The following is a 24,902-nucleotide window of genomic DNA, read 5'->3' on the forward strand; positions in this document are numbered from 1 at the left end:
TCTGGCCCCCGCCAAACGAGCCACTATTAGCCTAGCCACGACCTTTGACACTGGCCTTGGTGAGCAGCACACGTTGAACTGTCTGCGGCAGCGAGGGACCCCAAAAAGGCGTCATGGGATGGATTGGGGAAGTATACGGGCTTGTACCCCGCCATTGGTACGATCAGCTCCAATACACGCCACAGCCATGCACCCACCCACAACATGGCACCACACCAGAACCAGCATAGTCACACACAGACATCATGCCATAGTGCTTACACGTTGGGGGGCGGGGGGGTCATGCATTGCTGCTTTGTCACGTGACCCTTTTAACTGTTGCCTTTCTGATGACAGTCCATCCATTATTCGCCGATCCCTCGGAGCAGGGCTGTCCGATTTATTCCACATTTCAAACCCTGTATGGGGTGGCAAGCGGCCCCCTGGGCTGCATTCTGGGTAACCGTGCTTTAGAGGCGTCCTCCGTTAGTCTTGGAAATTGGCAAGATGTCCTTTGTTGATGAATTGGGAAAATCCTCTATTTCCTCAATGAATGGGTGAAGGTGATGTAGTGGACTTCCTGTCCCAGGGGAAGTCCTTATGTCTGGAGACGCAACAGTTGAAAGCATTGGTGATCAAATCAACTTGAGCATGTTAGATCTGAAGTGTTTGCTTTAACTGTGTCTTTCTTGTAGGAATTTGCTCTCTCTCATCCACCGAATGATCGAGTTTGTGGTGCGTGAAGGCCCAATGTTTGAAGCCATGATCATGAACCGAGAGATCAACAACCCCATGTACAGGTGGGCTACGTCTCCACGCCTCGGCAGGTTTGGCTGAAGGCCTGGCGCCAAGCTTTACTGGCCCATGGCTGATGCTTTTTGGTCTTCTTAAAGGTTTCTGTTTGAGAACCAGAGTCCAGCACATGTTTACTACCGCTGGAAGCTCTACTCCATCCTGCAGGTGAGTGCTGGGACACAGTCAAAGGAAACATTTTAGCCTATCATCCACCATCCTTATGTGGGACTTCTTTCTCTGGTCTGTATCTTCTAAAGATATAAAGCTCCTTGTTAACAGGCACCCTTCCATCACCCGCCTCTTTTTACCCGTTTGTCTATCTTTACAAGTCACATTTCAAAGAAAGACGCATTGCCGTCTCCCATAAGGATTATGAATGATGGCTAGTTCCAGAGCGTGCACCCAGATGCCGTCCAGGGTACGTTGGGGTGGTCTGTGTCATCTACTCGGTGTTAACTGGCCAAGGTGACATTTGCAGGGTGAAGCGCCAGTCAAATGGCGAACGGACGACTTTCGAATGTTCAAGAATGGATCCCTGTGGCGCCCGCCTCCTCTCAATCCGTATCTGCATGGTCCATATGACGACGGTGATGATGATGAGGAGGAAGACGACGAGTCCCTGAAGAAAGGCTGCTTGAAAGAAGAGTAAGAGTGGAGTTGTACGGAGTTGCTGGTGACCCTCCTGTCTGATTCTGCTGCTGTGCTTGCCTGCAGCGAGCGGGACAAGCTGGAGGAGATGCTGCGTGCTTTGAGCCCCAGGAGGGGCGACGTGGCGGAGGCCATGTTGTTTTGTCTCAGTCACGCTGAAGCTGCTGAAGAGATCGTGGAATGTGTGGCAGAATCTCTGTCCATCCTCAAGACTCCTCTGCCCAAGAAGGCAAGCAGCCGGATGGCGTGGAACAACCACGTGCTGATAGGTTTGCTGAGGCCGTGTGGCTCTTGTGCTTTCAGATCGCTCGCCTGTATCTGGTGTCCGACGTGCTCTACAACTCCTCTGCCAAAGTGGCCAACGCGTCCTACTACAGGAAATAGTCAGTTCCGTCCTGTCTTCTGTCTGCTCGTTGTCACGCCACTCGGCTCAGCCTTTCTGTCCTCGCCTGTCCGCAGCTTCGAGAACAAGCTCTGTCAGATCTTTTCCGACCTCAACGCCACCTACAAAACCATCCAAGGTCACCTTCAGAGCGAGAACTTTAAGGTGAGCACCACTAAAGTGGCCCGGCCAAGCGGGCGACGGCATTCAGCTGTGTGGTCTCCTCACCTCAGCAACGCGTGATGGCGTGCTTCCGAGCGTGGGAGGAGTGGGCCGTGTATCCCGACCCTTTCCTCATCAAGCTACAGAACATCTTCCTGGGTCTCGTCAACTTGGCCGCCGACAAGGAGTCCGTTCCGGCGCCGGTCGAGGTAAGCCATCGTGCGCGTGCAACGTGCGGGAAGCACCCAACACAGCCATGTTTGTGGCGTCGTAGGCGGAGCCAACAGAGGACATCGACGGAGCGCCCATAGGTGACTACGTGGACGGGTCTCCACTGGAAGATGTGGACGGGGTCCCCATCGACGGGGGTGCCATTGACGGCGCCCCAATCGACGGGGCACCCTTGGACGACCTGGATGGCGTTCCCATCAAGCAGACGGAGGAGGACATCGATGGCATTCCCTGTGAGTGAAGCAGACAAGATGATGAGGCTGAAGAAGTGAACGGTGATTGAATGTGTTGTCGTCCAAAGTCGACCAGTCCAAGGAGGCCACGTTTAAGGTGGCGCCCTCCAAGTGGGAAGCTGTGGATGAGTCCGAGCTGGCATCTCAAGGTCAGACATCTTGTCATCTCTCGTCCTTCAAACCGGGCTGACTTCAATAAACACCTCCTTGTTTGCTCCTCAGCTGTGACCACCTCCAAGTGGGAAGCCTTTGAGCAGCCTGAAGAAAGGAAAAAGTAGCGTTGTCATTTGGACAGAGGTGATGCATCAGGGACACCTTGCTAAGTAACGTGTGCTTGCCGTTTGAAGGTACGTGGACAACAGCGACGACGAGAGGAGCCCCCGCTCGGTGGACACGCCCGGTTATTCGGTCAGGGACGACATGGACTTGAAGATGAACGAAGAGAAGCGGACCAAGCTACGGGAGATCGAGGTGAGCAACAGAAGGTCGATGGAACGGGTGCTTGGGTAACTTGAGACAAGACAAGACAGGCCTGTCCATGACCATGCAGGTTAAGGTGATGAAGTTCCAGGATGAGCTGGAGTCAGGGAAGAGGCCCAAGAAGACCGGCCAGAGCATTCAGGAGCAAGTGGAACATTACAGAGACAAACTACTGCAGAAGGTAGGCGGGGCCTTCACATTCGCATCTTTCATCCCAAGTAGTGTTCCTCAACGTGCTGCTGGCATCCCGCAGGAGAAGGAGAAGGAGAAGCTGGAGCGGGAGAAAGAGCGGGAGAAGAAGGACAAGGAGAAAGTCGAGGCTCGCCTAAAAGACTTGAAGAAGGAGAAGGAAGACACGCCCACCAGAAAAGACAAGTGGGTCAATGTGGACGTAGTGGTCTTCTTCCGCCAGCAGTCCTTCACGTGCTTTTGTGTCTTGTGTGACAGATATGTGTCTCCTGCGCTCGACAGGAAGCGCCGTCACAGCGGCTCCCCCAGCCCGACACGCAGCAGCCGACGAGGACGCTCATCGTCTCCTCGCTCGGAGAGGTCAGAGCGCTCGTACTCTAAAGACACGTCGACACGTTCGTCTCACAAAGACTCTCCTCGCTCCGCCAGCAAAAAGTCCTCAAAGAGGTACTGACTGGAAGACGGCCACGTCGCTTTGCTTGGCGAGGCTAACCTCACCTTCTTCCAACCTCCCAGGTCTCCGTCATCACCTCACACACCCAAACGGTCCAGGCGGTCACGCTCCAGGACGCCCAAGAAGTCGGCAAAGAAGTCTCGCTCCAAGTCCAGATCCCCGCACAGATCCCACAAAAAGTCCAAGAAGAGCAAACACTGACGCTGAGGAAGACGATGAAGGCGGCGTCCTTGCTGTTTTATATTGTACAAAATGTCTCGTGTCCTCGTGGCCCACCACCGTGTGAAGACGATAGTCTGCTGTTCTTTTGTAGTCTTCATCAATTATTCCTAATAAAACGTTCATTTCTACTGGGGCTCTCTACACCACTCTCTCTCGTGTGATGGAACAAAGCACAGGAAGCCTACCTCCAGTGGTGAGCCGTGCCTCTCCTCCACCATCGTCATGGAGTCATGAAGCCCTCAGGAATCCTGCAAAAAACCACAACACATTCAATGTCTTCCACATATGAGTTTGTATTGTTTCAATTCAAGCATACTATGTAGAAATATACATAATGTATATACTGTATAAACACCCCCCGAAAAAACCCCCAATGACTACATACTCCTCCACTAGAGGGCAGGTTGACAACATTTGGAAGAAGCTGAATCCGTAAGACGGTAAAAAACCAAAATATAAATAGAGATACCATAGAGATAACATTAGCAGCAGTAGAAGAGCCCATGAATAAAACTATACTGGCTGTGTATGTTCAGTGGAAAGACTTTATATTCGGCTTAATTTCAACAAGGAGTCAAGCTAGCCAGTGAGATGCATCACCACTTCCGGGTTCCGGCCAACATGCAAAGCGGAAGTCATGAAACCACTAACGATGCATTCTTAATTAGGTTTGGGCGATACTGCTAACGATGGTATCGAAGTACAGAGCCCGTATTACCGATATCAGCACTGACACCAATACTTAAATTTTACTTGAAATCGTTTAGTGATTTTGCTAGAAATTGGTTGATGGTAAACATCACGATAAAACACAACTCAATTATATTAGGCAAAGAAAAAACTATTTTACAAACAAATGGGGATTTGTCAACAATGATACAAATACACCAATCAATAATATTCATAGGAACACCAAACATGGACAACTACTCGTTCAGGCGGGTGCCCAAGTCAGCTGGGATAGGCTCCAGGACAGCCCGCGACCGATGGGATCGAACTGGTAAAAATAGCAAATCTCATCACGTCGGTATCGATGTATCGATGTTTGAATCGCCCCGCCCACTCCGGATCATAAGGACAATGCCGATGGAAGCTGCAGACTGCCGATACTGAGTCGGGAGGCGAAACATCTCTCAGGTGCATAAAGAGTTTTAAAGGTTGGTGTTTGTCTTTTCGAGCTTTGTGCCGCCATGGCGGCCTACTGTGTTGCATTGAAGGCTGTCCGTGTGTCCTAATGCGTCTTTGTGGATCAGCCAACCTGCCGTGCTTTGTCCGGGCGTCATACCCGGTTAGGAATGGCCACATAGTGGTCGTGCTGAGGCTCCAAATGCCGGACGCCTCACAGTAGAAAGCGCGGCGTTGGCGGAACACGTCCGGTGTTTTGGGAGATTTTCCCGCGGCGTGCTTGGCTGCTCGAGCCCGCTCGGGGTGCTCCTTATTCGGCTGCCATCGCTCGCCGCCCCCGACTATCCAGGAATGTCCTCTGGGTGGCTTTTGTTACCAAAAGGCATGAATTAAATGCCTTTGTGCGGCATTGCCGCCCCGCCCCATGCCCCCCCTCGGACGTTCCCTCGTCCCTTAGCCCCCGTGTATGAACCTTGGATACTTCCTTTGGAGGAAACGGGAGCATGGTGGTGCAGCACAGACCTGCAGAGTGATGTAGTGATGCAGGAGTGCAGTGGATGCTGCTCATGCAGGGGAGGAAGGACAGGGACAAAGGCTGGGGGCTGGGGACCGGGGGTCCCGGCCTGGGGCTATTTTGCTGCACACCAAGTAAGGTACAGGTGCTGGTATAGATGCGGCATTATTTTCTTACAATGCACGGCATTTTCTACGACACTGAGGCAGGGGGCTACCCCAGCTGACTGGGGGTGAGGGGCGGGGTACACCGTGGCTTGGCACACCGGTGCTCAGCACACCGTGGCTTGCACACCATGGCTTGGCACACGTGCTTTATGACTTGCCGTAGATTGGTGCTTTTGCTTGGTCTCACCTGTTGCTGGGCTGCACGCTGCACTGCAGTCGGCCATGTTCTTGCTGCTTCTGAAGAACATCGTCTGCATCTGGTCAGCACGCCCCCCGCCAGGGTGGACCTGCATACAAAAACAAAATGACATATCCAAATATGTGCAAAAAAGACTGTGTAGTTCATGTGGTCCACCATTTGTCCCTTCATGGCGTCTTGTTGTCTTTCTTAGCCGTCACGTCACTCTGATGAAGACTGCTAGCAGGCTCTGTCGTTTAAGAATAGTTTATTATATTTCTTGTATGATCAATGAATTAGTAATTATCGTCCCAGGCGCTCAAGCCTTTTAATCCGGTCAGACCTTGGCCCCCCTGCTAATCCCTCATAATCAAACCAAGCTTTGTTCTGACATGTACATAAGACATGTACATAAGACATGTACATAAGACATGTACATAAGACATGGACCTAAGCGGTTCTTAGCCCTTTAAAGAATTCCACACATACGATGGCTGCATCCTTGCATTGTCAGTACTGGCCTGTTGGGGTTTTACTGTGGAGACGCATAGAGCAGCACAAAGACCACTCGTCATGCAGGACTTTTTCAGTGATCGTGGCTGGAGGCTGGAGACTGGGATGGAGCCTTCAGGTAAAAGCCTCCAGTTGCGTCCCCTGGCCCATGGAAGTGACCTGCGTCTAGACGTGTTGATGTCCAGGAGAGGTTACGCTGTGCGGGTCATTGTTCAGCAGCGTTCCTTGAAAGGAGGCCTGCTTATGACGTAACACCGCATGTTCTTCCTGGTGCTGAATGAGGTTTCTCCCCCAGCGTAGATCTATTCTGGGTGCCAGGCTGTCAGTCTGAGCCGCTGCAGGAGGTTGGGCCTCTAAGAGCGAGCGGCAGCTTCTTCCGCCTCGCTAAAAGCTCCTGCTCATGCAGGATCCTTGCTGGCTGCTATTTTGGGCAGGCGGAAGCAGCATCTGAACCCGGGGGCTGCCCTTCAGCAGGGGGGTCCCGGAGTGGACTTCAGGTGGACGGAAGACACGGGTATCATCTCAAATACAAGTCTTTTCATTCACGAGTCACCATGGCCAATGATGAGGCCGGTATTTGGGATGCAGGATGTAGGAATGCCAGCTCCAAAGAGTGTCTGTCGTCATGGGAACCCCTGTGTCGGGTCAGGTTGTGCTGCACCCAGGGGGATCCTTTATCAGGCCGCCGTATCGCTTACCAGCCGCCCGCCCTCATTGGGGGGTGCCGTAGGTACGCAGAAGGTGGGTTCGCATGAGCAAATCAAGCGCTTCTTTTCTCCTTTGTTCTACAACATAAAAAAAAGACAAAAGTGGAAAAAGTTCATTCGGATTTGTAAAGCAGGGGTGTCCAAAGTGTGGCCCAGGGCAGCCCACGGCACATAAAAATACAATTCAAGAAGAAAATCATTTTACAAGAGTAAAGTTGAAACAGAAGAATAAAGTCACAATATTGAAAGGAAAAGTTTTTTACAAGATGAGGAAAAATATTCCATGATTTCAAAAATAAATGATAAACAGATATGCAAGATGCTGTATTATCCATCCATCTATTTCTATACCGCTTATCCTCACAAGGGTTGGGGTGGTGCTGGAGCCTATCCCAGCTGTCCCACCCTGGACTGGTGGCCAGCCAATCCCAGGGCACATATAGACAAACAACCCCCCCCACATTCATACCTATGGACAATTTGGAGTGGCCAATTAACCTAGCATGTTTTTGGAATGGAATAAAATATGTCATATATAATCATATATATTGGCTCCAGCATACCTGCCACCCTAGTACAGATACACTACTCGTTAGCACGTCTACATTTTTTGATATTTCTGTACGTACGATGGAAAACCTTGATGGGAACGTTTGGACACCCGTTTGCTGCTCACGTTTGTTTAGGTCCATGAAGGCAGCATATCCACGTTGCTGAAGGATCAGCGTATTGATGTTTCTGCAGCTTCCTGTGTTATGTTTGTTTACGTTTATGATACCACAGCTGTTGATGTTTTTCCGCCTTACCCCCCCCAGCCCGCCCCGGTCGGACATGAAGAGCCCCCTGGGCCTGGACGGTTGAGCGGCGCACGTCGGAGTGAAGGACGCTTGCCTGGCAGCCATGGCTGACAGAGATGGACCCCCCACAGCCCCGGGTCAGGTCTACGTCCAGGTGGAGTACGACTACGAGTACAAGGCCAAGGACAAAATGGTGAGCATCCGGCAGGGGGAGTCCTACATGTTGGTGAAGAAGACCAACGAGGACTGGTGGCAGGTGAGGAAGGAGGAGGGCACCAAGGCCTTCTACGTGCCAGCCCAGTACGTCAGGGAGGTGCGCCGAGCCCTGATGCCCCCCCAGAAGCCCACCCTGAGGGCCAAGCCCACCGTCCTGGATATCTGCAGGGCATCTAATGAGAACATCAACCGGCCTCAGCCGGAGATGTCCAGCTTTGGCCGCTCCTCGCCCTCCTCCACGCCGTCGCCTTCAGACAGCATCACGCCGCCGGCTCCGGTCAAGGACGCCAACCAGAACTTGGGGAGCCCCCATCACTGCAAGGTGGTGGCCGAGCTGGTGCTGCTTCACAACAACAACAACAACCATCACCACGCCAGCAACTCCACTTTGCCACGCACGCGAGCCGACTCGCCTCCGCTCAAAGACGGGGGCGACCACAACCAGAGTCCAGACCGGAACAAGACCCCCCCACAGTGTCAGCAGACAGGAAATGGGCTCGGCAAGCTGCACAACGACGGCGAGTCGGGGGATGAGCTCAGCAGCAGCTCAACAGAACACATGCAGGTGAGGTACTGCTTTCTTTGACTTGGTAGACGAGGGGGGGGGCTTTCATGTGCTGCGTCTTTGTGGAAACGAGGCAGGCAACCCCCCCAATTTTGGGGTGGCGTATTGGAGGCGGGGTCAGCTTGTTTGAAGCGCGGGGTCTTTGTTGCACAGAATCCTCCTCCATCGTGCCGCCAACAAAGACAGCCGGCCTTGAATGGAAAGTAGGTCACATGGAGGAGCCCCCGTCACCCCACCCCGTCAAACACTGGGAATGCCATGTGAAGCCACCCAAAACACGAGACCACACCGCACCATCCCTTTTTAACTTTGTGCTTCCCAAGGCGGATATGCTAGCAATATAGCATCATGTCTACTGTTTGAAATGCAGATGGAGGTGGAGTATGTGCACACTTGGGGGGGGGGGGGGGGTAAGGAGGACTGGAACAAATGAGGATTTGTTGGTTAGCCCTACTGACATATCATGACATGGCTACCAACATGTCACTACTGCCGGGAGGAGCATAGAAGTAGTATGGCCATATGGGGGGGGGGGGGGGGGGTGGCCCAGCAAGGTGCACTGTACTGGGGCACACGCCCTGAGCAGCCGGCGTGCCGCCACGGAGGTATTTGGCTAACATTTGACACTTTTTGATGATGTTTTTAGTGTTCCCCTCCTTGCTGAGCATTTGGTACACCCGGAACGTGAATTGTCGTCCTGGGAAGGCGGATGCTTGTTTCCAAGGGCGCTCAGGGGAAGTTACCACTGGCTAATGTTGATGTCACAGGCTGGAGGAAAAGGGAGCGCTTGATTTGCTGAGCAGCTCGTTATTCATCACCACATGATCCTCCTGATTAGAAATTGGTCAGTGCAGGGTTACCCATACTGCCATTTACTTGTGGCGGTCCACTGTGATTAAGTTGGAGCAATAATTCATGGTTGAATTCTGGGTGAAAAATATGCGTATTGAAGCTATGTCACTTTTCTAAGTGAAGCATATGTAGAAATGGCCAAATGAAGTCAAATAAATGTAACAATGATCTTACAAGACATTCAGAAGACTCATTGAAGTATGTTGTGGTGTAGTACTGTACAGTGCTCACCAGGTGTCAGTAGCGTTACACTTAGACGAGAACACTGGCCTCTCCAACGCCTGACAGCCAACCGAGGAAGTCAACTCGTGAGGCTGACTTTTCTTGCTTCAGTGCGGCTTCCTTGTCGTGCATCTATGGCTGTGGTAACTGCAACATACAGAAAGTACAATTACCGTCTAGAAATGTACATGAAATAAGCTATAGATTAAATATACTAATATGCTAGCTACACCATCAAGTTTACAAACACATTGAAAATAATAATCCAGGATGATTTTCTTTTTCTTTTTAACTAGCTGTGCTATACAACACAGGAAGTCAACAACAAGTAGCTGCATGGCGCAATGTGACGTCTTATGACTAATAGGTCTTATGTTTCTGATTTCCAGGGACGCCATTAAGGAATAGGGCGACAGTAGGCGTGTATCCCATGTCATCATCTTACTAAAGATATTTAGTGTTTCCCTTTGCTGCCTGCAAGTATTAAGATGTTCAGTCTAGCAAGGTGAATTGTTAGCTAAATAAATGTCCTGGACGTGGCCGTGCTCTCCAGGTGTGCTTCCCATTTGTCCTTTCTTGCCATTTAGTGGCTTCACGTGGCGCTCCTGAGCATCGGGATCTTGTTTCCACAGAAGACAAAGTGGATGTGGGACTTGAATGGTGTGCTGGCAAAGCGTGGTGACATCATGAATGGGCACACTGTTCCCCCGTGGTAACGTGCCAGGGACCAAACGGTCGACTTGCTCTCTCAATGGCGTGTCATCAAGTGGAAGATGTGATGGCGCTCTGTGCTGGCCATGGTGGAGCCAGCGCTCGGCCGGGCACTCGCTCAGCCACTACCACGAGTACTGGTACTGCTACTACTATTACTACTGCTGCTAGTACAACAATTGACTGCAGTCATTGTGAAGCAGTGAATGGGATCATGAATAGTGAGGAACTTTATTGTTCTTCTCCCAAGGAGAAGATTGAAGGTGAATGGAAGCTCTCCACACATACTCTACAGAAGCTAACCTTCCTAACCCTTCCTTCCGTAACCATGGCTAACATTAGTGACTTAGTCTTTGTGGTGGTTTCACAGACCCCCCCGGGCCAGATGTCTGACATGTTGTAGAAGAGATTAGCAGTCTTTGATTGTCAATGATGTGAACGATGTACACGAAAGCCGGGTTAAAAATGTCCAGTGTGGGTCCGTGGCCGTCAACTCTGGTGCCAGTGGAGCAGCTGAAAAAGAGGTCTGGCCTTGTTTTTCACTGCATACTTGACATTCTTGCCTTGGTGCACGCACACGTGCACACGTGCACACACACACGTGCACACACACAGATTTATCAGCAACCAGTTCCACACGGTGTATGGGCTGCTCCCAAACCATAGCGCTCCCTTTCTAAAGGATGGAATATGCATATTAACGTGGACTTCTTGATCCTGGCCTTGCTATTTGTGATGATGCTGTCCATCAAGCATTGATTTGGGGAAGCATCACTCCCTCCTCTGGTGGATGTAGGTCGGTCCCTGCCTCTCCCGTCAGCCACTGTGCATCTCTGCGGGCCCGCCTGGCGATGCAACGTGCTGAGAAGGTAAGAAGAGCCCACTGCTCTGCTTTTCATTGGGAGCAGTGATTTATCTTCCCAAAGCGCCCCCATCCTCCTCCTGCTGCCCTCCTTGCCACCAAGCTCCGACATCCTGGTGCCTGGATGTCTTGGGCGCCACGCCTGGTCCCATCCATAGTGAAGTAGCTGCCGGCACCTTTTCTTATGCCGTGCCAGTTCATCTGGCGTTAGGGACGACCAAGACCTCGCTGCTGGAGCTCGGGTACGCAAGCGCTGCTGGATGTTTTCACAGCTGTCCTCCAACACGCTGCCTTTGCCGCACTTGCCTCATGACGCTGTCACGGTGGCGTCTGTTGCGCGGGCCTCTCTTGCTAACCTTGCTCCCAACTCTCTTGACATCATTACGCAGCTCCACCCACCAGTGATGGATTTTCTCACCAAGCTTCATGTTGGGGGTCTTAAGCAGGTCTACAGCCCTGATGTCAGCTCTTTGGTCTTGCCCGTGATGGTGGAGAGGGTCCACATAATGAGTTGAGATTTGGGGTGCTTTTGTTCTGCTAGGGGATGAAGTACTTCAATGTATAAGTGATGTTTCTAGATTTGTTGTGGTGCCACCACACGGATGATGGGCCGTTTGTATCTTTGTAAGGTGGTGAACCCGTGACTCACACTTATTTTCACACTCTATACTGAGCGTTCCATTCAATCAAAGCCTCTGTTTTCAGGCTCGGAACCTTCCACCGGCTGCTGTCACCAAACAATGACAACACTGTGGATGAGTCTGGAGACCACGCTTGCTTTACACGGCCGTAAAAATATGCTCTGGCTGTCACAGAAATAGATGTCCAAAATGTGGTTTCCGTTCTCAGTCCTGGCTCCAGACATAGCGAGCGCTAATTGGATAACTGGTGGGCGGGTGGGCTGCTGATGCCGTGAACACGTGATGGACGGTGTAGACACTAAGCCTTCTCTCTGGCATGGACCACCACAATGGTTGCTTTCCACCCGCAGCTGCTGGAAAGCGGAGAAAAGCCACGCATGGGGAGAACATACAAACTCCACTCAGAGATGCCCATCGCCTGCATGCTAAACACTTGTGCACCATGCGGCCAAGGTCAGAACCATGCCCCACAAATCCACTGAAAGGATGTGACTTCTACTTGAAGGATGTGGGGTCTTTGAACGCAACACGCTTAAAGTGGGACGTAAACGTTTGACTACGATGCGTTTTGGTGCCTTCCCAATGGATGTATCCGTGTTGTGCCTTCCCAATGGATGTATCCATGTTGTATCCATGTACGTTGAATACTGGATGTCCAACTATGCCAAAGACTCACCGGCGTCTGAGCGACTGAGCGACTGAGCTCCAGGACCTCTGGGTGCTGCCGTGGGGGAGGAGGGTGGCGGCCATGTGGGTCACATCCTGCACGCATGAGGAGGAATGAATATGAAACATTAGAAATCGGCAACATGAGAAGAGAGACTGCTAGCATATGCATGACTCCAAATATCAAATGACAAGAACACCGGTGGAGGCAAAACACCTTTCATGGCTTTCACCTGATTGGTCGTGTTGGATGGAAGCCCTCCGTTGTCAACCTGACTCAGGGGGGTCAACATGTGCTGCTGGCATCACGCCAGCCATCTGCGACTTGAAGAGGTCCTTGCTGGATGAGCAGACGGGATGCTGTTCAGGTCTCTGTCACCAGGTAAACATGGAGGCAAAGTCATGCTTTCGTAGAGCTATTGCACGTTTCTAAAAAATAAATGAGAGATGGTTTCAAAACAGCGGCACGGAAAATCATTGACACGTAGGTTTATCTCCAATACTAGGCAAGAGTACTCCATCAGCTCATCTTTTCTCATCTCAACTACTTTGTTTGTTTGTTTTCTTTCGGCTTTTTCCTTACGGGGTCGCCACAGCGGATAGTAAAGGTTGCCGACTCCTGGTCTTGGTTCTTATTGGCCACTTCAAAGAGCCGTTGAAAACACTCGACTCATTCAGGAAGGTCCCATCTCTATGAGCGTGGATCACAGAGGTTTCCATAGCAGTCTGTAATAAATCAATGTGACGTTTGAAATAGTACTTCATGAGATTACCTGTTACTAGAAAATAGTAATGTGTTAAGTAGTGTTGGTCCTCCATGAAGAAATGACCGCAGTGCATTGACAAGCAACCATATTGTCACATGTACTGTACGTGTAGCATTGGACTAGTCAAGATCTGCATGGGGGAGTCCATGGAGTCTTGGTCTTATCTTGGACCAGGTCTTATCTCGGACTCACGCCGTACTTGGGATGGAACGGCCAAGCAGTAAGACCTCGTCTGAGGGGAAGCAGTCGGCTATCTGCTGTCAGTCACCGACCTGATCTTTTGGCTTTGGTTTGAAATCCTTTGCTTTGAGTCTAAGTCTTCCAGCTCACATTTCACTTTAGCCTGGTGACTGCGGGTCACAAAATGTGACCGACTTTGGGCTTTTTGGGAGCTTTGAGCATGGCCGAGCCCATCAAGCAATCCACGCTGGTCCTTTTCCACTCGCACCACTCCTCCATCTGACGCTGAAGTCTTTGTGTCTCTCTGCCAGAGCGCTCCCGTTTAAGCGCCGGATAGATCTCTTAAGATCCTTTAATCACCGGGACGGGTGTCTGAATGCCGCGAGGCTGATGTAGAAGCCACGTCTGTCCTTTCTCACCTGTTTGGATGTCCTCAGTCCTGGCAGGGCCGGCTGTTTTGGACCATGTTTTCCTACCTGAGGAGCCCCAACTACCTCGTGAGTAGCCAACATTTCTGTCTTGACCCACGGCCAGCTCGGCCAATGCTCGTCAAGCTTAGGCTGCTTGGCTGAGGAAAAAGTAGACCAGGTGTTTGGTCTTGGGACCGTGCCCAGGGACGTTACTACTGGTGCTTTGCAGTGATAGCCATTAGCACAGCCAGAGAACTCCTCTTGCTAGATGCTCCTCTTCACTGTTAGGCAGCAAGATAGGGGACCACAAAGCAAACAATGCCAGCCAAGCAAAGCATTGCTGTTAGAATCCCTATCCATGTTGTGTCCCTTCCCTTGCAGCTGGGATTTGCTGAAAGTAGTGAAAGTGTTGTGTCGCAACAACACAGCCTGAAATAACCTGAGGCTACCAACATAATGAATGTTCCTGAGAGGAAGTGGCTCCGGGTTCATCCTGTGGTCATGACTGAGAGCGGTAAAGCCACGTTCAAAAGCAATATTGATGCAGGTCAACGTCTGCTGCCAAATGATTTCTTGTTGCGCCCCCGCGCCTCTCATAGGTGCAACACGCAGCCTGGAAACTCCTTCTCTAGCCTGACGCCAGGCTGAAGGTTCCAAGGTGACTCCCAGTCCATGTGTTCATGGATCATCTTGCATCGTCATCCTCCATATTGAGGGTGTGAACGGTGGCCATTGGGGAGAGATGGAGCTCAATCTAATCTTAGCATTGCAAACTGGAAACCCCAATAATCGGACATCAGAGGAGAACATCAACATCAAGCTAGCAGAAGGGTCTTCTATGGTGTTTGTTTTTCCATGCCACTGATCCAGAAGCTGTACCGACTGTAGCAGTGATGCTGTCCCTCACGTCCTGCTGGCTTTTAGGGATTTCTTTGCTTTCTAGTTGCAACTTGATTGGGAATTGATCCAGCACCAACGCTGGGAGACTATGGGCCATCTTCAAGTCCTCTCACAGGGAAACTACGAGCTGACAAGCTGGAGAAATACCTGCTGCTGTCATATTCTCTTGCTTGTTGCCAAAAGGCTACTTTTCTACTACTTCCATCTCTGCTTGGAACCAGCCGGCCAATCAGCACGTCGAAAGGCGGCCTTGTGTAATTGGCTCAAACCAATCACGCTGGAGGCATTAGGTCAGGATTAGTCATTAACTGGAGGCTTAACTGTCAGCTGTCAGGGATGGGGGGGCGCTGCTAAGGCTGCTAAGGCTTTGCAATGCCTGCCACCAACCAGACAAATCGTTTTTACAGCAAGCACTACGTGGATGGTCCAAGGTATAGTACCAGGATGCGAGCATCCGGGTACCACAAGCTTACAGTATAGAGAGAGTATACAGAGAGTGCTCGGGCCCTTCCTTTTACCGACCCTGCTTCGTATGAGTCACTCACTGTAATGAATCGGGTATTTGATTTACTGGAGTCACCCGGGAGTCTGTGAAACACGCATCTTTGTCAGACACTCGGGAGTCCGTCTTTGTGGAGCACCCATGATGCATCTCAGGCAGGAAGTGCCAAGAAGATTTGAGGCAAGGAATGAGCTGTTTTCCTTTTTGATTTTAACTAGCGATAGCATGGTGACTAAGTGAACAAGTTAACAGAAAGTAATACCCATGATGCATCGGTGTTATAGTAGAAGTATAGCAGCCTCTGCCTGTTGGCAAGGGAAGTTGCTTTAACTCAGCTGCCATTTTGTTGCTGTCGGGTCGAGTCAAAGGTCAATTGTGCACGGCGGTCCGGCCTTGTCTAGCGAGGCTGACTGCAAAGACGGCGACTCACTGTGTGCGTCTTGTTCTCACGCCTCGTCTACGGCTTCCTGAGCTGCGTATGACGTCCACGCTGCAGCCTGGTTTGACGTGAGCAGAATGTTCACCCTCATGGTGGTGCTGGAGGGGGGGCAGACGTGGCTGATGATCGCTGAGGTGGAAATGTAGGTTAATGGGGTCATATCGACACGGCTGTCAGCAGCAGCATCATGGCTTCTGGAGCAGCGGGAGAAAGAGGAGGCAGTGGGGTGTCGTCTGGGGGCAAAGGGACACCGAAGAACATGACCAACATTGGATGACCATACCATGCATTGGGAAAGGGGGGACGGGGGCACGTAGGACAAAGGAAGAGAGGGAGCCAAGTGGATTGCTGTATCGGCTTGGCAGGGGCCTCGCATCCCATCCTCAAGCCCCTCTTGACGCTGCCATTGGCTGGCTGTCTCCACCGGTCAGCCAGCTCTACCGAGCCTGCGCCCTTAAATGGCCACCATGACCTCCCGTGTGAGGGCAACATGTGACGATTATTGAGTATAATTGCGGGGCATCCATTTGGGCCACAAGACATTACCCAACGTACGGACCTACCTCATCTTACAGAGAAGATCTTCATGTTTCACCACCACTTCCTGTTGGGCCACTGCTGCTGGAGAGATAGAAAGCGCCTCTTCCTCTTTGCTTCCGGCGCTGTCGCTGCGTCCATCTTGCACGCGACGGCCGTTTCCCGCCCCCCTCGCCCACCCGGCGTCACGATGCAGCGCTCGTTCAGAGGTTATGGCAGAGCTGCTGAGGATGAGGATGGGGTGTTTGTGAGGATCTGCAGACACAAGGTGACCTGCGGGGAAAAGACCAAGTGATGCAATCTTGGCAAATGTGCTTATTTGGTGCAAGTCAGTGTACGAGTGATTGGAACACAGCTCTTATGGTTTTTAAGATGTACATGGATACTACTGGGATGAGAGAAGAGACTTTCATGGTTATTGGATTGTTCTTGAAAGTCACATCCATCTGTAAGTAAACGTGTGGTGGTTTTAGCAGCTTACATGTCATGTATGAAATGCCAGGAAGCGTGAAATGAGCATGAACCTGGAGGAAGTAGCAGATAGTGACCTGCCAGGAAAGGCGGACTTACCAAGGTCCTACCATATGGTGCATCTTAAATCGGGGGGGTCATCTGCGGCCTGCCAAGAATAAAGAGAGCATTTTTGCAGACGTTCTGATGTTTGTGTCGTGTCTGATCATGGTCACTGAAGTTTAAAAGTGGCTGACATTTATTTATTTATTGAAGTAAAGATCAAATCTGAGCCTCTGTCTGCTTCTTTCCGTTCCCAGACGACATCGCCGACGGGCCAGGGCAGCTCGGACTCGCCGGTCTACACGAACCTCCAGGAGCTGAAGATCTCCCAGTCCAGCCTGCCGCCCGTGCCGTCCGGCTCTCCTCTCCACATCCACGGTGACTGGGAGACCCACAAAGACCTGAGCGGCAGACATTTCTACTACAACCGGGCCACGGGGGAGCGCACGTGGAAGCCGCCACGCACCCGTGACACCGCCAGCACCAGCAGCTTCCGAGGAGAGAGTCAAGGCACAGCGGAGAGCGAGGTGAGTGCTGGCCCATATGGCTTTGTGGGGCTGTTGGCCTACCTGGTAGGTGCTGTGGGTTGGTAGTTGGCGAGGCTGGCAGGTGGCTTTTAGGTTCCCACAGGTATCCGTTAGTCCCAGGTACTAAAGGTTCCTGAACATTTGGTGTCTTTTGTCTGCTAGGTTGGCCTTCACGAACTGGCAGAACATTCCACTTGTACATGGAGAGGAAATAGTAGTCGTAACGTGCGTCTTTTGCTTCTTGTGTCAACAGCTGCTTTCGTCAGAAGAAAACTGCCACAGCTCCCACAGCACCCACAGTACCCACAGCACCCACTCCAGTCAGTCCGACAGCCAGTACGGCTCGCCCCCTAGAGGCTGGTCTGAGGAGCTGGACGAGCACGGACACACGCTCTACGTCTCGGAATACACCCAAGAGAAGGTACAGTACGTGCAGTCTGTTCCTGGCGTTGAACCCCCAACCACTGGAACACCCCAGAAAGCGAAAAGGGGATTTGATGAAATGCAAATACGGTCATCCATTATTGCTCCCTCACTACATCGCTGGTTTTCCTCAGAAAGGAAATAATTATTATTATTAGTCATATATCGACATGGCCACCAGGTGGCAGTAATGAAGCCATCGCAACGTTAGCTGACGTGACATCACCCAAGTCAGCCACGCATGTCTCATCATAGAGTGAAAATCAGATCTCCTCCATCCTGCGTGGAGGTGCTAAGTTCTTGGCTTCTTATGTTTAGAAGAAATCAAATCAATGTTAACTGGTTAGCATGATAACTTGTTAGCTCGCTAGCTCACTAACCTGCTTGCTGGCAGCTGTTTCAAGTTGAGCAATGTGTTGTGGTAGTTGAGTCAAGGTGACTATAGGGATGTTATTACGTGTTTACAGGGCTATAATAGTGTTCAAATCCCATTGTCAATGCCCAACTATCATTTATGAACATTGAATCCTATGTCCAATGTCATTGAATCCAATGAAAAGGAAAAAGCATATATATTTGTTTATTTTGATGTGGTGCCATCCAGTTATTATCAACAACATCCGGGATAGGCTGTTGAACATCATACCTTCCTTTTCCAAACACATCTCACCGCCAAACCAAAGCATGGCGTCACAACAAGCTCAACGCAATGAATTAATGCGACCACCAGGTGTCGCCAAAAACCAGGAACCAGCCCACTCTAACGTCATAGATACACAAGGCACACCTGACTGACAGACAAACTATGAAAAAGTCTGACTTAGAAATGGCATGAATGTAAATTTCATGTGTTTTCAGTGGATAAAGCACGTGGATGAACAAGGCCGGCCGTACTACTACAACGCTGACGGATCCAGGTCTGAATGGGAATTACCAAAGGTAGGATTCCCACGCCATTTACCTGAGATGCTCACCTTTAATAGAAGGCCTCCCCTTCAGCCCTGATTATGTAAGTGGTGAGGGCCTGGCAAGCCGACAGGAGACACTATTAACAGCTCATGACATGACTAATCTGGAGGCTTTGGAGCGCATGGCATTCCCTGAGTGATTAGCGACTAGGCAGACACGTTTAGAGGCCCCTCACGGGTGTGGCGCTGGAGGGCTGGGAGAGGGGCGTCTCTCTGATGCTGCTGTGGACAGCCAAAGGAGAGGTAGGGCTCAAGGGGAGGCTCAGCTCGGCCGAGTGAAAAGCTTTGAAGCTCTCCTCCTCTTTCCACGCAGTACAACGTCTCCCCCCACTCCGGCGAGGCCCCCAAGAGTCGCAGCTTGGAGAGGAAACAGCCGGACCCCATCGTCCTCACCAAGTGGAGACACAGCACGTACGTCCTCGATCACAACGACAAGGTAGGACGTTTGCGACCGCAGCTATTGATGACCATCGTTATAGGCTTCACCCTGCTCTTCATGGGGGGGGTTAGCGTGCACACAATGGTGTGTTGAATGGTCCTTGCTCGCAACAAAGGACATGAACATTTCTGGCTGGAGATGATTTTTTTAAATAAAAGTATGGCCCGTATTTCCTAATTTGATGTTTGACGTTATGTCCAAATGCATTTTTAAATGTTTTTTTTTTGTCATTGAGCCTTAAACTTTGGCCCTCCAACGGCCCGGTGTTTGGCGACCCCTGGTGGCAGATGTTTAGAAAGCATTTCTATTCAGCCGTAGACTTTTACAGGTGTACTTTTACTTCCTATCCAGAGAGGGTGATCGTATGCCCTGTTGTCAAAGGAAATGTTCTTTTAAATGTTCCAGCTTTTCACTTTTCCCGTGGCGAACACGCATCCTTACTGGACACCTGTGGCTATTCCGCCTCGTCTTCCAGGACTAACACACCATTTTCTTCCGCCAGTCCATGTTGTGCTTCCACCGCACACTTCTGCTCATCTTGGGAACAGTAGGAACTCATCATGTGCTGCTTTTCCCGCTAGGAATGTGCTCCGGCCCCCAAGCACAGCTGTCCCGACTCCGACTCCTGCCCGTCGTCTCCTAAGCACCCCTCAACTGTTAGTACCCCACCACCATCATCACCGTCGTCTTTCCGCTCATCCTCTTTCAGTCTCATCTCCTGCCGCGCCACCCGACCACATCCTCTACATTCATAGTGTCGCCAACGCACATGTGGCCCCTGGCCGGCCGTCATTCCGGATGACGTCCACACGTGATGCCATGCCACCTGTCAGCACACATGACGATAACCATAGAGGCTAAACATGGAGCTGTGTGCATGCTAACACTAGCCTAGCATCCGCATGGCAAAGTCGACCATCATATGTAGGCCTTCGTCATCGTACATTAGACGTCAGCTGTGTTAATCCTGCGTGTCAGCAGTAACGTAGCATCCATACCATACCACCATAACTTCATACGTGAAGAGGAAGCATGGCATCACGTCCCTCATACATCATCACACGTACACGACAGGGACAGATAATATACCGCCTGTACATCCACGTAATATACCACCTGTACATCCAGGTGAGGTACTGTAATTGAAAGTGTATTAAAATGAATACACTGAACTGAAAAAGAAGGTGTAGTTTTGAAAAGAATGTAATAGTGTAATATACTAATTGGTACCTTTGTTTCCATTTGACATGTTTCACTCCATAAGTTGTTTTTTAAAGATGAATACGGCAGTCCAAAATGTGAAAAGAAAGGCCGCCCCCTGCTGGTGGGACTTGGCCATAGCATCAGTGTCTGCCAGCTTGTGATTGGCTGCTGTGTTCCTCCACAGCCGTCAGAGAAGTGCGGGGTCCTCAATGTCACCAAAATTACAGAAAATGGCAAGAAAGTCAGGTAGGAAGCTGGGGTGCACGGGCGGGGGGGTGTGGCAGGAGGGGTGTTGGGCGGTCTCTGCCTCTCTGACGATGTTTGATTCCAAATGACACTTTGGTGTGACCCGCAGGAAGAACTGGGCGTCCTCATGGACGGTCTTGCAGGGGTCGTCCCTCCTCTTCGCCAAAGGTCAAGGCGGCAGCACCAGCTGGGTACGTGTGGATGTCGGCATACGCCGGTCTTCCTGTTCAATACTTTCTCCTTTCCTCATTCCTCAAGTCCTATTGCCGTGGCGGCTTAATGTACTTAATGACTACTTAATGTAGTCACTCTTCCGACTTGACCTGCGAGCGACCTTGCCACTCATTCTGCATCGTTGCCTTTCAGAAGTTTGGCAGCACCCAATCCAAGCCAGAGTTCACCGTGGACCTGCGCGGTGGGTCAGTGGACTGGGCCCCCAAGGACAAGTCCAGCAAGAAGCACGTCATTGAGGTACCGACGGCGTCGGGACCAAGCCGCGCATCACGCTCCTCTCACCTGCGGCCTCTTATTCCTCAGCTGAAGACGCGCCAGGGGACGGAGCTGCTGATCCAGTCGGAGATTGACAGCGTCATCAGCGACTGGTACCGGGCCCTGACTGAGACCATGAGCGCACACGTGAGAGGACTTGCTGGGACTGGTGGCTCTGAGTCGGCGTCTAACCGTACGTGTGTCCAGGCGTGGGAGTGGGAGGAGGCCATGGAGGAGGACATGCCAGAATCTCCAGGAGCGGAAAAACAGGACAAGGAGAAAGACCAGCGGGACTCCAAGAAGAACAGAGGTGGGCACTATCCTCATCCATCTTGATGGTGGCGAACATTACCCAATTCCCATGAACTAGGATTCATTATTCATAAACGGAACATCTAAGTACGATTTTTAACATTAGAGCCCTGCAGACATGAAATAACACCCCTATAGTCACCGTCCCGCTGCTATTATTGTCTCATGCATGGTGCGGGCTGCTGACATCAGGGTTGAGATGTTATTATCGGTAACCATGCACCCATCTTCTCCATCTGCTGTTTTGTTACAGTGGTGATGAAGACCTCCGTGAGTATGGACACGTCAGACCAGAAGAAAACTCGCATGAAGCTGAAGAAGTTTCTGACCCGTCGACCCACGTACCAGGCGGTGCGAGACAAAGGCTACATCAAAGGTGGCCGCAGGAAGACCACGCCGACGTCGTGTCCGCCAAACAGCCCTCGCTAATTAGGTTCTCTCTGCTTTGTGATCAGATCAGGTTTTTGGATGCGGACTGAGCAGCCTGTGCCAACGGGAGAACACGTCCGTGCCCACCTTTGTCAGAACATGTATCGAACACGTGGAGAACACGGGTAGGATGGACATCACCTGCCTGCCTCGTCCCTCATTATTAGCTTGCCTAGCGATAGCACAGTATGATCAAATGACAGCGTGGATATGTTTATGATATGTTATGATCCAGTGTGTATGTTGATGCTGATATGTGTATATGTTTATGATATGTTATGATCCAGTGTGTATGTTGATGCTGGTGTGTATATGTTTATGATATGTTATGATCCAGTGTGTATGTTGATGCTGATGTGTATATGTTTATGATATGTTATGATCCAGCGTGTATGTTGATGCTGATGTGTATATGTTTATGATATGTTATGATCCAGCGTGTACATTGACGCTGTGTGCAGGTCTGAGCATCGACGGCTTGTACCGAGTGAGCGGGAACCTGGCGGTGATTCAGAAGCTGCGCTTTGCTGTCAATCACGGTACATATTTCATTAGCTCTCCATGTGGGGCCAGGCTCCCAGCATGTTATGGAATTGAACATGAAAATGGGGTGTGAGGAATGCACTTAGCATCCATGTTGGGGAGGGGCTAACCTAATCTATTCTAATCTATTGTCTTTGGCATGGGGTCTGATCAGGGTGCAATTCCGACCACGTCAAGCAGAGGGCGTCTGTCAGAGACGCTTCCATGCTGACATAGTTGCTGTTGGAGGATGTGGAATACATTAATCTTCTTAGAAATACTGCAGTACTATCCCTATCAGCTAGAAATACTTCTTGTGTGTCCTCCAGACGAGAAGGTGCAGCTGGAGGACAGTAAGTGGGAGGACATCCACGTCACCACGGGAGCACTCAAGATGTTCTTCCGGGAACTTCCTGAACCGCTCTTCACTTATGGATCCTTCAACGACTTTGTTCATGCCATCAGTACGTCGCTTCATCACGCCACTCGCCTACGTACACGCTTCCTTCATACAGCAGCCATACACTGCCACTACAGTACATTTCCAGTAACACTACAGTACATATATAGTAGCCATACACTACTACTACAGTACATTTCCAGTAACACTACAGTCCATATAGAGTACTGTATGAGCAGCCAGATGATCATCATGCATGATATCTATGTATTGGACGAGTGTGGACTGTAAGAAACACACCTTAGTGGTCACCACTAAACCAAGTCCAGCATTCGTCCACAAGGTGGTGCTGTTTGCCTGACAATGGTGTCTCTGCCTCAGAATGTTGCGACTACATGCAGCGATTGACTTCCATCAAAGACTTGATCAAGAAGTTGCCAAAGGCCAACCAGGACACCATGCAAGTCCTCTTCAAACACCTGCGCAGGTGAGCCAAGAGGAATCCCATTTCCTCGCTCATCTTTCCCCCCCAGGAGGAAGACGCAGCCCAAGAGTGAAAGGGAGCCTTTTGCTTTCCTTTGTTTCTTGCTTCAGTCTGGATTTCATATTCTCATATTTGCATGCATGGGACATGGGACTCACTTGGACGGGAATCATGTTGGAGACATTGGATTGGTTGGGAAAAGGGATGTCATCTCCAATGAAGGAAGAATGTATACTCATGTAACGTGTGCCTTATAGTATGTGACGCGTGTACAGTACATGTGACGCACGTGCCTTGCATGTGTCCCCACAGGGTGATCGAACACGGAGAAGCGAACCGCATGACCACCCAAAGCGTGGCCATCGTGTTCGGACCCACGCTGCTGCGGCCGGAGACGGAGACGGGCAACATAGCGGTCCACATGGTCTACCAGAACCAGATAGTGGAGCTCATCCTGCTGGAGTATGAAAGCATCTTCGGCAGGTAGACGGCGGCCCGCCTCAGACCTTTTGCTTTTTTGCTGAAGTGGGCGTGTCGCCGGCGAGCCCGGAAGGAAAGGAGCGGCGTGGGCGCTTCCAAGCGACCGAGATGAGTTTTTGCATCTTCACGTGAACCGTGTTGCCATTTGGTGGATTTGAGGGTTTTTGTTTCCGGTCACTGAATCCTTTGGGATCCTCTGGGATCCTCCGGGATCCTCCGGTCCTGAAGGCTGCTGCTCCGGACTCTCAGCTGTGGTGGTCTTCCGTGTCTGTGACGCCACCTGGTGCTTCAGGTGGGAAGTATTTGTAGTCTTGTTTTGTTTTGCACATGGATGGTCTAACTGGAGCAGTGTTCACATTGTGTTCCCGTCACCCCACCCCCGCACCCCTATGTGTTGACCCCCACGGAGGGGAGAAAAACCCATGTCTGTTGTTGGGACTGAATTAAAACCTGCACACAAGCATCTTCTGCTCTCTTTGTCCAACATCGTGTTTGTCTGTGCTGGCCGCTGTGGGGGGGCCGAGCACCTCTGGGGCCCCGCAGGGAGTCCTTCCAGCGCCGATGAACCTCCACTCAGCTCCCGGTCACGTCTTCCCACAATAGCAGCTTTATTCCACACGCTGCAGCATCGTCCACGGGTGGAGTCCGTCCAAACGTTTTGCTTCTTGTGGACGTCAGAGAATGGCAAACACCAAAGTTAGCTTTTATTGTTAGCTGGCCTCCAAGCAGGCAGGAAGAGGGTTCACTCTGGGCACGTATGTACGGCATAGGAGCGTGATCAAAGCAGCGGCATAATGACAGGAAGCGAGGCGCGTATCTTCTGTTCTACTTCCATCAAGCGTAAAGCCTTTGATGAATGCTTCTCCTGTGGCCTGCTAGATGCTTATTGAGTGCAGTGATTAAGCTTCCTTGTCTCAATCAATTATTTTGCTAGCTGTTAATTATGAAAAGCACTCTAGTATATTTCTTCATGGTTTTCAGACGCTCTGCAGCCTGGCCTCCCATCAATCTCTGGTCTAGTCCTGACTCTGCAGGTCATACGCGGCAGCCGACCTGAAGGTTGCCAATTAATTGATGTCTAATTAGGTAATTGCCAGGGTGCCAACTTTGATTAAGAAGCGCCCGGCGGTGAAAGTGCTGAGCAAAGGAAAGCTTCACTTAGCTTTCCGTTTATTATCCTGCGAGCTGTCGCTGATCACATGACAGAGTTCCACTACTCCT

At 51.0% G+C, this 24,902-nt stretch overlaps 2 protein-coding genes and 1 long non-coding RNA gene across 9 annotated transcripts in view; 2 read left to right on the top strand and 1 right to left on the bottom strand.

Moving 5' to 3' along the window:
• u2surp (U2 snRNP-associated SURP domain containing) overlaps window positions 1-3,908 on the top strand; it is a 7,347-nt gene extending 3,439 nt beyond the window's left edge. For 2 of the 4 annotated variants that reach the window (XM_058060059.2, XM_078792519.1), the window contains 15 exons: window positions 675-779; window positions 873-939; window positions 1,253-1,419; window positions 1,489-1,651; window positions 1,726-1,805; window positions 1,882-1,969; window positions 2,038-2,175; window positions 2,241-2,430; window positions 2,499-2,579; window positions 2,653-2,704; window positions 2,778-2,901; window positions 2,981-3,091; window positions 3,164-3,285; window positions 3,382-3,546; window positions 3,616-3,908. In XM_058060059.2, the coding sequence (XP_057916042.2) occupies window positions 675-779; window positions 873-939; window positions 1,253-1,419; window positions 1,489-1,651; window positions 1,726-1,805; window positions 1,882-1,969; window positions 2,038-2,175; window positions 2,241-2,430; window positions 2,499-2,579; window positions 2,653-2,704; window positions 2,778-2,901; window positions 2,981-3,091; window positions 3,164-3,285; window positions 3,382-3,546; window positions 3,616-3,754 (1,792 nt within the window). In that variant the 3' untranslated portion in view covers window positions 3,755-3,908. Of the gene's footprint in view, window positions 1-674; window positions 780-872; window positions 940-1,252; window positions 1,420-1,488; window positions 1,652-1,725; window positions 1,806-1,881; window positions 1,970-2,037; window positions 2,176-2,240; window positions 2,431-2,498; window positions 2,580-2,652; window positions 2,705-2,777; window positions 2,902-2,980; window positions 3,092-3,163; window positions 3,286-3,357; window positions 3,547-3,615 lie in introns of all 4 variants that reach the window. The other 2 variants (XM_058060058.2, XM_058060060.2) reach the window with 1 other exon arrangement.
• On the bottom strand, window positions 2,934-6,242 carry LOC144899587 (uncharacterized). Its single transcript, XR_013627871.1, has 3 exons — window positions 5,937-6,242; window positions 5,769-5,868; window positions 2,934-4,023 (listed from the first exon to the last, which is right to left on the bottom strand). It is a non-coding gene; the product is annotated as an uncharacterized LOC144899587 (long non-coding RNA).
• LOC131108770 (rho GTPase-activating protein 12) lies at window positions 4,810-24,144 on the top strand. 4 transcript variants are annotated; one of them, XM_058060069.2, is made up of 18 exons: window positions 4,810-4,932; window positions 7,795-8,557; window positions 17,017-17,286; window positions 17,540-17,707; window positions 18,568-18,648; window positions 18,991-19,113; window positions 19,698-19,772; window positions 20,504-20,565; window positions 20,675-20,756; window positions 20,932-21,036; window positions 21,103-21,201; window positions 21,262-21,364; window positions 21,620-21,742; window positions 21,822-21,920; window positions 22,257-22,334; window positions 22,647-22,781; window positions 23,099-23,204; window positions 23,514-24,144. In XM_058060069.2, exons 2-18 carry the CDS (start codon window positions 7,880-7,882, stop codon window positions 23,686-23,688), a joined length of 2,562 nt encoding a protein of 853 aa, XP_057916052.2. In that variant the 5' UTR covers window positions 4,810-4,932; window positions 7,795-7,879; the 3' UTR covers window positions 23,689-24,144. The 4 variants fall into 4 exon arrangements, with proteins under 4 accessions (XP_057916052.2, XP_057916053.2, XP_057916054.2 ...); XM_058060070.2 differs by having other exon boundaries at window positions 20,935-21,036; XM_058060071.2 differs by lacking the exon at window positions 19,698-19,772.
• The last annotated feature ends 758 nt before the right edge of the window (window positions 24,145-24,902 follow it).

Source organism: Doryrhamphus excisus, linkage group LG7 (genome assembly GCF_037039965.1).
Source record: "Doryrhamphus excisus strain RoL-2023G ecotype Guam linkage group LG7, RoL_Dexc_Guam_v1.1, whole genome shotgun sequence".
Classification (NCBI taxonomy): domain Eukaryota; kingdom Metazoa; phylum Chordata; class Actinopteri; order Syngnathiformes; family Syngnathidae; genus Doryrhamphus; species Doryrhamphus excisus.

Coding starts and splice junctions, on each gene's coding strand:
- LOC131108770 (XM_058060069.2), top strand. CDS start 7,880: ATGGCTGACAGAGATGGACCCCCCACAGCCCCGGGTCAGGTCTACGTC. Junction 8,558..17,016: donor GCTCAACAGAACACATGCAG/GTGAGGTACTGC, acceptor TTCCGTTCCCAG/ACGACATCGCCGACGGGCCA. Junction 22,335..22,646: donor GCGCTTTGCTGTCAATCACG/GTACATATTTCA, acceptor TGTGTCCTCCAG/ACGAGAAGGTGCAGCTGGAG.